The sequence below is a fragment of the Hyperolius riggenbachi genome, chromosome 1 (assembly GCF_040937935.1).
Source record: "Hyperolius riggenbachi isolate aHypRig1 chromosome 1, aHypRig1.pri, whole genome shotgun sequence".
NCBI lineage: Eukaryota > Metazoa > Chordata > Amphibia > Anura > Hyperoliidae > Hyperolius > Hyperolius riggenbachi.
Window position 1 is genome coordinate 517,813,905 of NC_090646.1, and position 13,782 is coordinate 517,827,686.

The 13,782-nt window shown below is 42.9% G+C and overlaps 1 protein-coding gene across 3 annotated transcripts in view; it reads right to left on the reverse strand.

The window, feature by feature from the left end:
• CFAP251 (cilia and flagella associated protein 251) overlaps nt 1-13,782 on the reverse strand; it is a 101,640-nt gene that overhangs the window by 36,159 nt on the left and 51,699 nt on the right. For all 3 annotated transcript variants that reach the window (XM_068244853.1, XM_068244846.1, XM_068244863.1), the window contains exons 12-14: nt 9,892-10,086; nt 5,206-5,456; nt 2,394-2,545 (exon numbers count right to left, since the gene is read on the reverse strand). In XM_068244853.1, the coding sequence (XP_068100954.1) occupies nt 2,394-2,545; nt 5,206-5,456; nt 9,892-10,086 (598 nt within the window). The remainder of the gene's footprint in view (nt 1-2,393; nt 2,546-5,205; nt 5,457-9,891; nt 10,087-13,782) is intronic.

Here is a 13,782-nt window from a genome sequence, read left to right on the forward strand (position 1 = left end):
ATTTTGTTTTCATTTGTGTGTTATTTAACTGGTTAAAGACTTATTTATTATAATAAAGATGAAAAACGTGTATTTATTATAATAAAAAGGATATAGTACACATGAAATGTTGATATTTGTTTAGAGCTCCACCTTCTGGTTTGATTGGTAAGTGTTGTAACTGGTATAGTAAAGATATAATAGCTCCATAGCTAGCAGATCCAAGTTATCATGTAACAAGTCTGGAAACAAGCAAACTGTAAGACTGGAAATACATGGTTTTGGAAATGTCCATCACCTCATGGGTGATTCTTAAGGTTTTCTTGACAAGTACCAAAGAACAAACAAAGATGATGGCTACTTGCATGCTCACTCTTCTAGCAGCTAGCAGTGCTTTTGTACTGTGCTTTTTTGAAAATAAAGGAAGCCTTCAAGCGGTATCGTCACCATAAAAATCAAATTTCAACAGCAACTGGTCTGAGTGTATTAAGTGATAAAGATGCTAATCCTGCATTCAAAAAACTTTCAAAACTTTTTCTGCTGTTATGGTTTGGAGTTATCACATACTTAAGTAGCACTGGCCCTTCAGTAGTCGGTGCCAAAGAATTGCATGCTGGGGGTTCTTTTTATCTATAATCTATTCCTCCTCTTCCCTTTATTTCCCTGCCAGCTGCTTATCTGAAACCTAATCCCCTACTCACTTGTGTTTACAAGCAAGGCTGAGGCGACTCATCGATTGGAGGAGACAAAAAAAAAAAAGGTAAAGGGCAGAAATGACATCACGAGTTAGCCTTAACTATGGGCAAAAGACATGGCCCCCACCAGGAACAGAATTCTCGTAATTTACTATATAACATTCACTGAAATCAAAACGTGGACAGTATAATACATGTGTTATGTAAGTAGATCAAGTATGGCTGATCCTACTGCTTTAAGAATCCCCCACGAGGACATTTAACCCTCTGGGGGATAATCCCGAGCTGAGCTCGGGGTAAGCCGCCACAGAGGTTTTCTCAGGCCCTGGTGGGCCGATTTGCATAATTTTTTTTTTGTTGCACGCAGCTAGCACTTTGCTAGCTGCGTGTATATACCGATCGCCGCCGCTCCGCGCTGATTCGCCGCTACTCGCCGTGCCGTGCCGCTCCCCCCCCCCCAAGACCCCCTGCGCAGCCTGGCCAATCAGTGCCAGGCAGCGCTGAGGGGTGGATCGAGACTCCCTCTGACGTCACGACGTCGTTGACGTCGATGACGTCATCCCGATCGTCGCCATGGCGACGGGGGAAGCCAAACAGGAAATCCCGTTCTGAACGGGATTTCCTGTTTGCTTTGTATGCCGGAGGCTATCGGAGGGGGTGGGGGGATGCCGCTGCACAGCGGCGATCATGTAGCGAGCCCTGGGCTCGCTACATGATTTAAAAAATAAAAAAAAATTTAAAATAGTGCTGCGCCACCTCCTGGGCGATATAATTGTATCCCCCAGGAGGTTAAAGTGAACCTTAAGTGTCCCAAAAAAAATGAGTTTTACTCACCTGGGGCTTACCTCAGCCCCCTGCAGCTGATCGGTGCCCACGACGAGTCGCTCTGATGCTCCGGGTCCCGCTGGCGGCCACTTCCGGTTTCGCCGTCAGGACCCGTCAGGCTGGGGAACGCGGCTGATACTACGCGTTCCCAGCCAAAATAGCACCCCTATGCGGCCATATGTCCGCATACGGGTGCCTATGCGGACATATGGCCGCATAGGGGTGCTATTTTGGCTGGGAACGCGTAGTATCAGCCGCGTTCCCCAGCCTGACGGGTCCTGACGGCGAAACCGGAAGTGGCCGCCAGCGGGACCCGGAGCATCAGAGCGACTCGTCGTGGGCACCGATCAGCTGCAGGGGGCTGAGGTAAGCCCCAGGTGAGTAAAACTCATTTTTTTTGGGACACTTAAGGTTCACTTTAAAGAGGAACTACAGTGAAAATAATGTAATAAAAAAAAGTGCTTCACTTTTACAATAATTATGTATAAATGATTTAGTCAGTGTTTGCCCATTGTAAAATCTTTTAAATCCCTGATTTACATTCTGACATTTATCACATGGTGACATTTTTACTGCTGGCAGGTGATGTAGCTGCTGCTTGCTTTTTTGCAGTTGGAAACAGCTGTAAACATTATTTCCCACAATGCAGCAAGGTTCACAGGCAGGAAACTGCCAGGAGTACCATGGTCCTCAGAGTTTCTTGTGGGAAAAGGAATAGATTTCTCATGTAAAAGGGGGTATCAGCTACTGATTGGGATGAAGTTCAATACTTGGTCACAGTTTCTCTTTAAGAGCTTCAGAGTAGTGAAGCTCTCTTTTTGAAGAAAATGGAAAAACTGGCAAAATAATAACTTTGTCTTTTTTTTAGTAAACAGAGACCCGAGTTATACTTACAGCTGTAGCGAGGTAGCGTGAATCATGGGAGAAACACATATGAATGACTGATGCTCTGGCATATTTGTAAGGTTCTTTAGTTTCATCTTCCAGAGTCACAGCATCCAGTATATGAACACTTCCATCTGTGAAACCGGCTGCCAGGTAAAAACCTACAATTCCAGTATTAAACTTGTTAAGCGAGACCATTGATAAACTGTGTATTTATTGTATGCAATCATATAGTGCTGATACATTTACATTGCACACTGTGCCTCAGAGCGGTTCACTATCCCATGTACCTGCTATAGTCTAGGGCCAATTTATTTATAGTGGGACAATAATAAAGCAGCCCACCCAGCCCATGCAACCCCAAATACAGGGACACTGTACATTACAGGTTAATGCACTAAACCTTTTCAGCTGTACTTTAGCAAGGCTTGGTGCACAGAGGCGCCAGAGTAGAATAAAAACGTTTAAAAACCGTCTAAAAGAGGGGGATGTTCAGGTGGACTTACCTCCCTCAAAAATATAAAACTCAATTGAGTCACAATATATCAATACAAAAATTTTATTTAACTCCACTTAGTGCAATGCGTTTCACAGGTGTGGTCCCGCTTCATCAGGCAAACAGGAGTATAATTCAATGGGTCTAAATGCAGAAGTGAGCGCCTCTGTCCACAGTTCACAGAGACGATCACTTCTGCTTTTAGACCCATTGAGTTATACTCCTGTTTGCCTGATGAAGCGGGACCACACCTGCGAAACATGTTGCACTAAATGGAGTTTAATAAACTTTTTGTATTGATATATTGTGACTCAATTGAGTTTTATATTTTTGAGGGAGGTAAGTCCACCTGAACATCCACCTCTTTTAGATGGTTTTTAAACGTTTTTATTCTACTCTGGCGCCACTGTACACCAAGCCTTGCTGAAATCTTGATTCCACCCTCGGTGGAGGGGTGCTACCCAGTTTCCTATCTACTGAGAGCAACATCTTAAAAACCTGAGTGGGGTCTGGTTCTAATACTCCCCACCTGCACTTGAAGTGGTTGCCTATGGGTAACCCATGTTTGTGAGTATATCTAAAAACATTTTTAAAAAACAACCAACTTAACAATACTACACCGTATTGGGCTCTCGATTTCCCGTTGTTCTTCCAAGCATTTTCAGCTGTACTATATCATTTTCCAATATTAAACAATGGAAAATGCTGGTCATTGACTTTGCTTTCAGGAGTTCAGTACATGGGTAATAGCAGGCAGTAAGCTGACATAGTAGACAGCACTCCTGCCTTGCAACCTTGTACTCACATACGTGGCCTGGTGGAGATCAGGACCCAATACAGTCTGAGACATTGCAAGGCTGAGGTTGTACAGACACCTCACTTGCCTGCAGGGGTTGCTATGCAAGGACGGGGCTGATGGCTGGTGGAGTGGTGCAGGTGTTTTGTCAAGCAGTAGTCAGGTGAGTAGGGATCACAATGCTCTTGTCCAGCGCTCTGCTGAAGAGATCCGACAGGCTGATCGCTGCCCGAGCGGCCATGGACTGCTGCATACACGTTGGATTCTTGGAAGAAACGCTCATTATCAGCTGCCTTAACCAAGTTTCATCTAGCGTATGTACACAGCTTTACCATAAGCAACAAAGGTAGGACAAGTACCATCCATGAACTATGAAATAGTCACTCAGCAAAATAATCCACTGGATTGTGCAGAACAGCAACTATGTAACAAAGTAAAATCAAGAAGCAGATTATACATCAAAACACTGCACCAATCCAGTAATTTATATAATAAATCACTAATCGCGAAACACCCGCGATCGGCGGCAATCAAGATCACTGTCATATACTGTACTTAATATTGCGCTAGCACTTTAAAAAAGCGCTAGCGCTTCAGCGATTAGCAGGAATCACCCACTAAGTGCCTAGATGTGAATGAGCCCTAAGAGGTCCCTACCAGGAGAGAAGATGAACTATGTCAGAAGACCACTGCCAATCCATCGCGATTCGCTCGTCTGGTCACTTCTGGTTGTCCTCATTTTCCTTCCTTTTAAACTCATACACCTTGGTGACTTCTCCTGTATTGTTCCTTGCCTGTACTATAAAATGTCATATTCACTTAGTACTGTATTAAGTGTCTCACCTTGGTCATCTTATTTGCATTGCACTCTCTTTGCATTTCATTTCAGCAGCACTTTATTGCAACTGGTGTATTTTCTGATCCCATTTTCATCATTGCACTATTTTTGCATTTATAGCATTAGCACTTTATGGCTCCTACAGGTGCATTTGTCATTATCATGATGGATACTACACTATGATTATGTGATATTAATAGCCTTACTAGCTCTATGTTGTTTTGTTTTTAATGATGTTTTATGGCTTTTCAATAAAGATGTTTTTGCATATTATATAAATTACTGGATTGGTGCAGTGTTTTGAGGTGTAATCTGCTTCTTGATTTTACTATGTACACAGCTAACCGAGGGCACTATCTGCATGGAGTTTGTACATTATCACCATGTTTGCTCCTAGCAGTTCAGTTTTCTCCCAAATTGTAAAAAAATAGCGATAAGTTAATTGGATCCAGTCAAGCCACCTAAGTTTGGAGCCAGGCATCTCCCAAACAGTCGCCTGAGGGATTGCATTCTCAGTCTCTTCAGGCAACAAGCATTATGCATCTAATAGACTATGGTAGAGACATCAGGCTGCTGAAGCTCCCCTGGGGGATAACTAGAGACATAACTATGTTCCCTGTAAAGCTCCATGAAAGATGGTAGTACTGTATAAATGCAAAATCACATTACACTATGATGGAGAAATAGTAACCTTTAGGGTCATATGTCAGGCAGTGTAAAGATTTTCCTTTTCCAAATATTCTACTGATGAAACAGTTGTGATCGTTATAGTTCCAGACTTTCAGGATTCCGTTATAACTTCCGTTAGCAATCTCTGTCTTGCAGGGGTGACAGGCAAGTGCATGGACAGCTTCGCTGGGTTCCTGCAACACTTTTTTTAATTTAGTGCCATCTGTAAACACATGCAGCACCAAACCATCTGACGTAGATGCAATGAAGTTGCTAGGAGAAAGAAAAAGACATAGTGCAACCTGTAGATGAAAACTGGTATTGTGTCTCATCCATTTGAGTACAGAGGAACTCTACAAATAGATATGGCTACCACTGTATCATTTTAGTTTGGCAGAAACACAGGCACTGAAGATACATAAGTATCCTTCTGAGATTGAGTTTTCTCTGCTGGTGAAATCGGCAGTAGTACTGTGTAATGTCATCACCTATGTACACACATAAATAAAATGCAAGGCATTTGCTACAAAACTATCACGGTTTAGTGAATCAAGCCCTTTATGTGTTGTAAGTTGTATGTTAGTGTACGTTGCTGTACCACTCATATCCACTGTATAAGGAGGTATTGCTCAGGTTTTGTCTAGAGTCAGTGGCTCACTGCAATTTGCTATGGGGCTTCATGGTTTGTTGCTAGGCCTCTGCCATTGTATACAGCTCTTAGGGCAGTGTCTCAGCACAAAGAACACACTGTATAAGAGCACTCTCATCTCCACTGACATTCATATATGCTATGATCATTCAACATTATTCAGTCCGTTGTGTCAAATCACCTATTTAAGCATTAGAGATACAAATATAGCACAAATTCTATGCTGCTAGGAGTTGGGGCAATCTTGATTGGCAGGGAGTACATTTGACCAATTCCAATCTGCATACAATCTGAAATGAATCTCTATGCAAGCTGGAATTATTAGCATCGCATTGATCATTGCTGTTGAGTATCACTGGACAGGTGAGGGGAGGTAAAGCAGCACTGAGGTAAAGCTAGATGGCATTTCTCTGACCTGATGCTTTAAAAAATATGAAAGCAGTAAGTAGGGTGTTACAGCATAACACACACATTGTAAACTGCTTCCAGACAAGAACAGAAGGATCTGATGACAACAAATTGCCTGTATTACTGGCTACTGGATTTTAGTCAGGCCGCACTGAAAGCTACACTATACTAGCCATCTCCTGTGACTGAAGTTATACTTTAAATCAATCCTCTTCAAAGAATGTTATCTGCATACAGAGGCTGGATCTGCCTATACAGCCCAGCCTCTGTTGCTATCCCAAACCCCCCTAAGGTCCCCCCTGCACTCTGCAATCCCTCATAAATCACAGCCACGCTGCTGACAAACAGCTTGTCAGAGCTGGCTGTGTTTATCTCTATAGTGTTAGTCTGCTGCTCTCCCCGCCTCCTGCAGAAGTCCAGTCCCCGCCTGAATCCCTTCCCTCTCTGCTGATTGGAGGGAAGGGACGGGGGCAGGGACCTGGAGCTATGCAGGAGGCAGGGGAGCAGCTGAGACTGACACTACAGATGTTAACACAGCCTCACAGCACGGCTGTGATTTATGAGGGATTGCAGAGTGCAGGGGGACCTTAGTGGGGTTTGGGATAGCAACAGAGGCTGGGCTGTATAGGCAGATCCAGCCTCTGTATGCAGATAACATTCTTTAAACACACCTCGGGTTCTCTTTAACAATAATGTAATAGATGGTGGACCAGGAAATTCCAGGACTGGAAAAACACAAAGAGAAACCAGGAGCCAATAGTGCAATATGTCACCGTATCAATAAATCTGTATGATAGGTATATTAATTTCAGGTTGCAAAGAGTCTGCAACCACCAATAAGGCCTATGGAGGAATCCTCGCCTCTGCTCGTGTTGGTAAGCAGGGGCAAATCCAGGATTTCCAAGGGGGGGGATTCCTGAAAGCGGCGTGTGGGCGTGGCCAAAACATGGTGTGGGTGGAGCCAATTCCTAGCAGTTTCTAGGCTAAATTGCACCCAGGGTGAGGGCATAAAATGCGCCCCCAACGTGGAGACAGGTATAGGTGCCCGCAGTATAGGTAGCCAGCTATAGGCCCCCCCCAGTATAGGTAGCCCATATAGTTGCCCCAGTATAGGTTAGATAGGTATATGCCCCCAGTATAGCTTAGATAGGTATATGTCCGCAGTATAAATTAGATAGGTATATGTCCCCCAGTATAGATTAGATAAGTATATGCCCAGTATAGATTAGATAGGTATATGCCCCCCAGTATAGATTAGATAGGTATATGCCCCCAAGTATAGATTAGATAGGTACAGTATATGTCCCCCAATATAGATTAGATAAGTATATGCCCAGTATAGATTAGATAGGTATATGCCCCCAGTATAGATTAGATAGGTATATGCCCCCCAGTATAGATTAGATGGTTATATGCCCAATATAGATTAGATAGGTATATGCCCCCCAGTATAAATTAGATAGGTATATGTCCCCCAATATAGATTAGATAAGTATATGCCCAGTATAGATTAGATAGGTATATGCCCCCAGTATAGATTAGATAGGTATATGCCCCCCAGTATATCTTAGATAGGTATATGCCTCTACTATATATTAGATAGGTATATTCCCCCCCAGTATAGATTAGATAGGTATATGCCCCCCAGTATAGATTAGATAGGTATATCCCCCAGTATAGATTAGATAGGTATATGCCCTCCAGTATAGCTTAGATAGGTATATGCCCCCCAGTATAGATTAGATAGGTATATGCCCCCCAGTATAGATTAGATAGGTATATGCCCCCCAGTATAGATTAGATAGGTATATGTCCCCCAGTATAAGTTAGATAGGTATATGCCCAGTATAGATTAGATAGGTAGGCGGGGGGAGCGGGGAGAGAGGAATTTCCACTTACCTGTCTTCATCCTGCACGCAGCTTCTATCTTCATCCTCTCCCGGCGAGCGTCGCATCGGTAAGAGCTCCCCCTGTGATGACATGCGGTTACGTCATCACAGGGGGCACTGTTACCATAACGACAGACGCCGGCCAGGACAGGATGTAGATGGCAGGATCGAGGAAGGTAAGTGTAAAGTCTTCTACCCGCAGCTCTGGTGCCCGTACGCCCGCTCCCCGCCGCCAGCAGCAAGCGAGGCCCCCCGCAGCGTGAGGCCTCTGGTGCCCCTGCTGCCAGTCAGACCCTCGGACCCTCAGCCGTACACACATACGGCAGCCACTTCCGGTCTTGGTGCAGGGGGGGTGTTCCAGACACCTGGAACACCCCCTTCCGTGCGCCAGTGGTAAGGGTCCCTTGTGGTTACATTCCTGAAAAACGTAGAACTGTCCCTAAAATAGGCATGTGCTAAAATACTACCTCACATCAGAGGTGTCACAGTAGAAACTGGTGGATGGAGATGCCCAAAAATATAAAAAAATTTTTTTAAAAAGTTTAACAAGAATAGGGTGTTGTTGGCTTACCTCCTCTGCAAAAGCTTAACAGCCATTAAGACTTTGTAGTTCAAGTTTTTACTGCACACATAAAAAACATAGGATCTGCATTTATTAAAACTTATGTATTTTCATGTGCTTCTTCATATATTAAAACTTAGGTAGGGATGAAGACTGATGCATGTACATTTTTATAACAAAATAGGGTGATCTGTCTTCAAATTGTATGCACTTCTCATTTTATAAACAGTTACTAGTGTATTGTACATATGTTTATCAACTGGCACTTTATTGGTCTTCAGGTCAATACCTGAAGAAGCAGGGAACGCCAGCGAAACGCTTTGTTAGATCCTTTGTGTGTGTGTGTGTGTGTGTGTATGTGTGCTATACAAATGTGAATTATGGAGTCGTAATGGCTGCTATGTTTTTGTAGAGGGGGTAAGCCAACAACTACCTTTTCTTTATAAACTCTTTTTAATGGTTTTAGATTTTTGGGCGATGCCATCCACCAGTTTCTTATTAATAATAATAATAATAATGACTTTCTGCTGTTTTTCATTTTGATCTGTAAGTTTTCTAATTTATATTATCAGTCTCTCATGGAGGAAGAGAAAGTCTGTGGACCTGTGTCCTGCATTTGCCTTCCTCTATGTACGTGAGAATGACAGTCCTCTATGTACGTGAGAATGACAGTTGGTTCCCTTGAAATGTTTGTCCTGCTTCCAGTTGAGATTGTACAGGGATGATCGATGATTTCCAGCTAAAGAAACAAATAAGAGTGGTTGATATGGGCAACGAGCACAAACAATTCTCACACATGAGGCCCTGGACTACAGTATTATTTTGCTCACAAGAAAATCTGTTCTAGGTTAACTGAAAACTGAAGCACCCTTATCCTGTCACCAATATCACATGACTAGAAATGGTAAAAGCTGGCCAATAGGAGCAGTTTAATGAGGCAACAAGAGGAAGGCTCAAAGTATAACTTACCGGTAATTTTTAACTCCCAATATATGCATATGTAAAACAGGCAATTTAAAATCAAACAAAAATTATATCAGTCATACATGAAGCAATCATGAGATAGCAGCCTGTACAGTATAATGTTTTCACAGGATTGCCTTACTGGATTTGGATGGTAATTCATTTTAAGCCCAAGCACTTCTGCAATGGGAAAAAAAAACTGTTCCAAGACACTGAAAATCCACATAATGGGATTACCTCACAGAAAATTGTTCTCCCGTTATAGAGCAATCTTGAGGATATCTTGTCTTTTCACTTGCTGGCACAGGAGGGCATTTTGAGAAGGAAATGGATTGGATAGGGGTGAGGTCAAGATGGCTGTACCAGTTAATCAGCTGTAGTTGCTGATCATAAAATTTCACATGTCCTCGAGCATCGCCAGTGACATAGTATCTAAAGAAAACAAAATATGCAGTTATAATAGGTCTATACTTTTGATTAGTTATAGGGGCATGGACTTTCATCAGCAATTAAGAGACATGAGACCCCAGTCAGGGCTTCTTACAGTTCTGGAAGCACTTCACAAGCTCAATTGCATCATTACTGAAATCAGTAATGTCAGTGAAGGCGGAGCTGGAATATATGAGAGAATAGTAACAGCGCTGGCAGAGTGGAGTTCAGCAAGGAAGCACTCCACACCACAAGCAGTGGCAACATTGATAGTTGTTGGAGACTGAGATCAATCCACATTTGTTTTATACAGTGTTTTGCATTATAATGCAGTTTCTGCAAATGTTGCAAGTTCTGTTGTGCTACATCTTGATTCTGCACTTACAGTAGTGAACATGGCATAAACATTGTATGTTCACATATTATGTTTGTCTTGCATTTGCACTGCCTTCTGGGTACTCCAGCCCTTGGGCTATGTGCCCAAGGGCTGGAGGCTATGTAAGATAGTTATGTGTGCCTATGTAAGATAGTTATTGGATATGCAATACATACTCCGGCCACCATTATCAGGCTCCTGTTCAATCGATGTGGGCACTCCCAGGGCGTGGAGTCTAAATGAGCACAGGTTTTCACCAGCGCATCCAGCAAGCGATGATCGACTGCCACTCCTAATGGGCAGTGGACTACTTTGCTGCCTGTTGCCCACCAGGTCATTACCTCTAGGACTGCCCCACCAGAATAGAGAAGAACAGGAGGGGTTACCTAGCTGTAAGGGAAGGAGAAAGAGAAGCAATGTGACTGACAGGACTAGTGTGACAGGACTGACTGATAGGACTGGCTTTACAGGACTGACTGACAGGACTGGCATGAAAGGACTGGCATGACACACTGCAACAGCACTGGACACACTGCAACAGCACTAGGCGCTTGATTGGTCAGGGTTTAAATACCCTGACCTGAATGCCAGTGCTGAAGCAACGCCCCCCGCCAATGTACAAAAGGCTAAGGTCGCCCATATGACTAGTAAGACTAGTAAGACTAGTAAGGGGAGGTGATTATGAAAAAATTTTATATCAGGTAGAAAGTCGTTGGATCTATACATTGGGGACATTATACCCAGGAGGGTTAAATACAGATTTTAATCTGGCTGTTTTTTTGCCAGATTAAGCATGGGATAATAATATTCTGGAAGTGATGCCAACGTGCTTTGAGGCCAATGCAATGAATGTGTATTGTCAATCTGACGTTAGAGGAGCATAAAATGTGCATATGGGTGTAAAAATGCTGGGGCACACATGTATATATATATATGTATAAGATCAGGGCGAGTGGATCGCATGCATGAGCTGATGAAACATTGTGTGGATATTAATAGGCGAAAGTTGCGAATGGATTCTCTGGATATTTTTACATATACATACAGAGGTTTTGGGTTCTTCCCAAGATAAGACAAAACCAATGAATTTAATGAAGAATAGAGTTAAAAACAGAAAGAAAATATTTGTTAGCTATGAACTGTGACATATATCCAATAGGAACAGCTATATCGTAAGAAGGAGTAACTATGGTGGATATAAAAGGAATGAAAGCACGCCCCCTGGACGAGACTAACAGCATCTTGCACTGACGAAGCCCACGTGATGAGGTGGGCGTAACGCGTATGCAGGCGTGGTCACCGAGCCGACAGAGTGTGAGCGTCTAGCCGGACACCGCTCGCCGCTCTGACAAGGCACGCCGTCTGGCCGGCCAGAAAGGACCAGAACACTCCCACAACAGTCCGCATGTACCCCGGAAGTCACGGAGCATGGACAAAGTGAGCTGCGGGACGCCGCAGCCGCAAGGTTTGGAACGCTCAGTGTTGCCCTAAAGGGGTAGAAGAAGCGGTGAGTGCTGCTGTGCAGCGTGGATGTGTTTTTACTAAGACGCTCTCTTAATGCCATTGTTGATGTATACAAGAGCCCAGCACAAAGCTCCAAGTTAAAACTGATGGTGCCATGTTAAACAAGGTGTGTTGAATCCCGGATGTACAGACAAGCCTGAGATTGGATTGGACATTTGAAGGAGATATAACATTACCCTTACAGCGGCTACCAATTGTTACAGTGAAGGGGAGTTGCTGGAATGCTGCTTAAATGAATGGAGGTTATCCTATATGACTGTATAGCGGTCAGAGGTCCCATATGATCATGGATCAATTCTAGGCCAGAGCCAGAGATTGTGTCCTTGTGCGAGTGGTTGTATGCATGAGGAGCGCTCCACTTACTAGATAGGTTTTTAGGGGGGAGTGGGTGGGTTACCAAGGGGGGCTGCGTGTTTTTGATACAAGAAAATAAAGATGACAAGCTTTTAGAGAAATTGGTTGTTCTTTTGTTAATAAATGGGCAGGCCTGGTGTCAACTTCTAAATGACTGCAGACAGCGTTACAATACATTCCTCCTGACCAACTCAGCACTGGTATCTCACTATTTAAACCAAACTTCATGGGCCAAGGTCAATGGCCTTATTTCTTTACCCTTAAAGGACCACTATCCAGAAAAATTGTTAAATTTAAAATGCATGTAATCACATATACATTAAAAGTATGTTTCTTCTAGAGTAAAATGAGCCAAAAATTACTTTTCTCCTATGTTGCTGTCACTTACAGTAAATAGTAAAAATTTGACAGAACGGACAGGTTTTGGACTAGCCCATCTCCTCATGGGGGATTCTCAAGGTTTTCTTTAGTTACAAAAGCATTAAGTGAATGGCAGTTGCTCCGTCCAACTGTCAAAAAAGTGTGCAGTGAGTACGGAGGCTGGCCAGCATGTTTTTAGTAATCTTTTTCAGGGAGTGTATTTATAAAAAATAAAGGCCATGCTGAGGATTCCCTATGGAGAGATGGACTAGCCCAAAACCAGTCGGTAATGTCAGATTTCTACTTCTTACTGTAAGTGACAGCAACATAGGAGAAAAGTAATTTATGGCTCATTTTACTCTGGAAGGAACAGGCTTCTTATTTGTATGTGTTTACATGTAGGATTTTCGTGACAGTGGTCCTTTAAAAAAGATCCTTCCCTTCTCCTGCTTCATCCTTCACACAGGCTGTCCCAGCATATAGCAAACTCTGTCAAGACTTATATGGCCTCTAGATGGAAGGCCACACAATTAGAGGTTATTGCTAGAACTCACCAAGTTATGATTTTCGAACATATGATAGTGGTTTCTGAAGATTGGATGGATCAGTTTACCAAGACTTGGTTTCCATGGATTGCATATGTTAAAGTAGCTGGCCTTTCATACCTATTATACTTTTGAGCCTGACTGGTAAAATAGGTAATATTGCTGCCTTACCTATTCTTCATTATGTTTTGCGTTACTGAATTTGTTCATCTGTGAAATGGCGCTGTTCCTATTTGTTTTGTATTGTTTATTTTATCCTCAGTCAATTTTACCTCAGCCATTTTGCTCTCTCTGCATGGGGTTACAATTAGTATTGACTGTTACAAGTTGCTTATGCATTCCTATTCAATAAAAACAATTGAAACAAAACCAACGTTCACTTATTTCTGATAAGTAAAAGCTAACTCACCATTCATAAACCTGGGCAGTCTAAAATGAGCATAGAATGAAAAAATCAAAATCAGAAGTTAACTGCAATGAGTTGATATTATGTCTATTTTTAAGTTTTCTTGCAAAAGTCTACCTTGTTCTTCCCACTTC